Consider the following 4,473-nt stretch of genomic DNA (forward strand, 5'->3'; position numbering starts at 1 on the left):
CAAATACACTATAGGGATGATGAGAAGAGATATATTTTACATCTCAAAATAGTTATAATTGGAGATTCCATTCTTTTTAGTACACAAGTTTCTATAAAAATAGGAAGAGGTGAGAAAAAAAATACTAAATTAAAAAAAAAAAAATGACAATATATGCATGTAAGTTTATAAGCTGTGGGATCTATTCATATCTAACCCTTTGATTTGATAGAAAAAGGTTTTTCAAACCTTTAATAGTAAAGGTCGAGATTAATGATTACATTTACTCTTCTCAAAGTCTATTTCATAACGTCAAACCACCGTTGATAAAGAGATTCTCTCTAAACTACTATTGCGAAGATAAAACTAAATTCCCAAATCAAAGCATGGGTGATATAATAGTTTAAGAATCAGGATCAGGATAAGATCAACCATATCAACTGAGTTGACTCAAGATTGGCCAAGACCGGTCTGAGTTGAATCACTGACCCTACTTTAACTTTTGACTTAAACGTTTTGGGGGAGGGTTCCTTAAAATTGATATTAATATTTTGGAAGTGGGTTCCACAAAAGGTAGTGTGTGTGAGGACCAATTAGAACAAATATTGAAGCATCAATAGCAGACAAATTTATGTTTTTCATAGGGGTGGGGCAGTCATTTCACTCCTTCAAGGCTTCTTTCCCCTTGACACATTTTTTTTCCTTTTTTCCTTTTTTCCGAGATAGAGGCGTCAGCTAATATCACACTCAACTACTCAAGTGGGAGGGAGAGAGACTGTAGTTGAAGTCAACTCTGGGCTGAGGACCGACACCCATAAGATCTAGGACCCATTTCTATGCCCAGCCCAATATGCAAACATTTCCGTATGATTCTTTGCATGAGAACTCCACAGAATGGGAAGATGAAAATTAAAAATTGTTTTGAGACAGATGATTGGACTACAAGGTTCATGAAGTTCACATAGTCTACGAGGTAAGAATTTTTTTTTAAAATTAAAATGTCCACCCATATGGTTCTTGTTGGAATAGTTTTTAATTAAGAAAAAAAATCCCATTGGATCTAGCGATTAAAGATGAAAAAGATACAGAGGAAGAAATTTTCCTTCACCCACTCATGTGTTCTACACTCTGATGATGACCGACCAAGTGATCTTATCATTATCTCTCTTTTTTATTGTTAAAAATCTAACATACTTTTTTTAGATCTTATTCAATCATCCAATGTTGATTAAGAGATACTACCTTCATCGTGGATGAAGAAAAACTCAATCATTTTTGTAGATGATTAAAAAATTAAAAAAAAATAAATTAATTAATTAAATAAGCTTCCACATTACTGTCATATTTATTTAGAAAAATAAATTAAATACTATAGACTTCATTAGTGATATAACATTGCTGGATATTTATATTATCATTGACTTCCATATTTAATATTAAATCAAAGATAAAGATGATCGGTTACGCAATTGGGATCTAATAATAAATGTTTAAATTGAGCATTAAGGAATAGATTAAAGTTAAGTAAAGTCAGAAGAAGAAAATAAAGATATATTAAATTATAAAACCAACTTATAAGTGTAATTCACCTGGTGGAGGTTTTGTTCCAAGTCTAAGCTGACCCTGAGAAGCTCATTGCCAGTTTTCATACGAGGTCTTCCTTTGTAACAGAAGGGGTTTGAGCGAACCTGAGCAATTGAGTCAACAAATTATTAATAAATCAAAATATTATATCACTTAAATTGATCATTTAGTTACCCTAAACAAAAATTTTAAGTTTAATTGTAGGGATTTTCCATATACCTCTTCTCTCCTTTCGGGTTCTTTGATGGCCAGTTCAATTATATCTTGCGTTGGGATGATTTGCCATGTAGGGATGACCTTGCAAAGCGTTTCTAATACGCTAATCACAATTGGATGAGGCCTCATATCGTCTGCTATCTGTATCTCGCAACCATATATAGAAAATCAATTACTAGAGTCTCAGTAGATGTCAATATTGAAACTGATATAGATCTGCTTATCGATCAATAGCTGGTTGATTTCAGATCAAAAAAACCATGATGGTGTATATTTACATCATGATGATAGGGCGAAATGACTGCCCCACCCCAAATGAAAAGTTCTAATCCATCCCCTATTGATGCCAACACAAGGGTTGGGGACATAAAAGTCTCCTCATCTTTTTCTTTCGAAAAATATAAATCATGTTTCTAAAAAAAGTTTAATATGTGAGCAAAATATTCTTTGGTACTTTCTCCACATGATGAGCCGACACTCTATTTTTTATAAAATCCTCCCATTTGACCATTCGTAATAGGTAGGCTTTTATATACACAAATATTAACTCCGTTGTCGTGGAAACCCTCTCCCTTATGGATAATGTGGATGGAGAAAAAAAGGGAAGCTACTTTGATTTTGGGTAAAATGGGAAGGGTATTTGAAAAACTCCCAATAGAGATTAGACAATGGAAAAACTCCCAAAGAGAGAAAAAGACTTTTCTAAATGAAGATAAAAACAATCCAAGAATATTTGAGAGGAGTTCCAAAGACAAAGGGGATGAAAAACAGAGATTTGAGTCTCACCTTACACATAGGAGCAACCAAGACTGCACCATCCCAATAATCAGGCATGTTTCGGTGCAAGAGGAGAGTCACTGCTCCTCCCATAGATTCTCCTAATAAAAATCTCATTTTTCTTCTGTTCTCTTTCTTCTCTGCAATGGAAAGGAGAAAAGAAGTGCACCATTTACTAACTTAATTGATAGTAAATGATAAAATGAGATCCTGAACCAGAATTATTTATTTATTTATTTATTTTTATTTGTTTTTTGAGAAGGGAAATTTAATCTGACCACATATGCTCATGAAATAGTTAGAACAGTCATTGACCAGATCATCAAAGCGAGGGATATAAGCACTCAGCCCAGCTGATTTCCCATGGCCTTCATAATCAATCCCATATACTGCAAAACCTTCTCTTGCAAGTCGAATTCCAGTTCCTGCATCAAAGATTCAGATACCCCTTAGATTTCTTTTATTTTCATCACAAGATTCGAGAACTTTTGAATTTGAATCCAGTCATGACCAAGAAGTTTTGACTATATTCTATTCCATATTCACCTTTCATAGAGATGCTGCACTCCATGGCATATCCTATGAACACAGGGAAAACAGGTAAGAATTAAGAACAACAATGGAAACAGAGCAATTATGGATATATATAATATTACCATGGCATAGAAAGATTAAAGCTTTTGGTTCTGTATTTGCAGGGAGCCATCTACAAGTATAAAGTTTAAATTCTCGAGAATTGAATATAAATTCCTGCAATATTAATCGTATTAGTATTACTTGATCAGAAAAATACCCATGAATCCAAAAAGGAATTGAATCTTCTTCTGATGAAAAAAAAAAAGGGAACCCAACCAACCTCTTCGAATCTGACTGTTCTACTCTCTATTGCCTGTAAATTTTGACAAAAAGAAAGAAGATTAGAAATCAGACATGAGCAGAGCATTCCTTCATGATTAAATAGAAAACAGTAGACCGCAAAAGTAGAGAGGGGAGTAAGGAATCTGACCATGACAAAGAAGAAGCGGAAGAGCGGAGGAGCCTCAGAAAAAGGGGAATAGGGAGGGAGAGAGAGAGGGAAGCGGATCACCCAAGTATTATAATGGCGTAAAACCAGGGATTATAATGGTATATATCAATTATAAAGGGAAAGCAGGAAAGGATGAGAGGGAATGGGGGGAGAGAGAGAGAGAAATAATCAAATACAGATAAGGAGGGAGAGATTGTAAAGGATTGGTCATGGCTTCATGGCGTCAATGGCTCATATTTTAACTGGGAAAGTCCAGAACTCCAGATTAGGCAAGAAATGCCTCTGTGGCTGAACTGAAGAGTTGTTGACTCACTGCCACAAGCGGACTGGCCTCGCATTGGATTATGTTATATCAAACACCAAGAAATACAAAAAATATGTTGGTGTATGATGTCTTGTATTCCGTTGCAGTTTAATCTAGGGAGTACTGGTGCAGCACCTAGACAGGCAGAACGGCGGTCCCGTTAACCGGCAGGAGCCCCCTGCTATGCAGGGGGTGTAGGGGGGCCAGCCCCCCGCTCGAATTTTTTATTTGAGGTCAATTGTAGTTTAATCCGGATTAGGGTTTTTTCGCTATATATTTGTAGCGAGGGTTTCTTTCTCTGTAATGCAAGTAATACTGGGAGGTGTGAGGACGAGTGCTGTAACCTTATTTTCCATTGATAGTGAAGCAGGATCTCATCTCACCGGGGACGTATGCAACCTTGCCGAACCTCGTAAAATCTATGTGCATTAGGGTTGCGTTTGTTTTGTTTTTTCCATTATCTTCTACATCGTTTTAGGGTTGCGTTTCTACAAAATAAAGAGATAATAGATCCGCACGACACATAGATTTAACGAGGTTCACACACTAAGGTGGTGTGTTACGTCCTCAGGCGAAGAAGAAGATG

At 35.8% G+C, this 4,473-nt stretch overlaps 1 protein-coding gene across 1 annotated transcript in view; it reads right to left on the reverse strand.

Annotated features, from left to right (window-relative positions):
- Positions 1-3,861, reverse strand: part of LOC122069403 (caffeoylshikimate esterase-like) — a 5,487-nt gene extending 1,626 nt beyond the window's left edge. The window contains exons 1-8 of the mRNA XM_042633417.1: positions 3,563-3,861; positions 3,413-3,445; positions 3,213-3,306; positions 3,103-3,135; positions 2,835-2,981; positions 2,566-2,696; positions 1,783-1,920; positions 1,569-1,667 (exon numbers count right to left, since the gene is read on the reverse strand). Coding sequence (XP_042489351.1) covers positions 1,569-1,667; positions 1,783-1,920; positions 2,566-2,696; positions 2,835-2,981; positions 3,103-3,135; positions 3,213-3,306; positions 3,413-3,445; positions 3,563-3,565 — 678 coding nt within the window. The 5' untranslated portion in view covers positions 3,566-3,861. The remainder of the gene's footprint in view (positions 1-1,568; positions 1,668-1,782; positions 1,921-2,565; positions 2,697-2,834; positions 2,982-3,102; positions 3,136-3,212; positions 3,307-3,412; positions 3,446-3,562) is intronic.
- Between the last annotated feature and the right edge of the window lie 612 nt (positions 3,862-4,473).

Source organism: Macadamia integrifolia, unplaced genomic scaffold (assembly GCF_013358625.1).
Source record: "Macadamia integrifolia cultivar HAES 741 unplaced genomic scaffold, SCU_Mint_v3 scaffold595, whole genome shotgun sequence".
Lineage (NCBI taxonomy): Eukaryota > Viridiplantae > Streptophyta > Magnoliopsida > Proteales > Proteaceae > Macadamia > Macadamia integrifolia.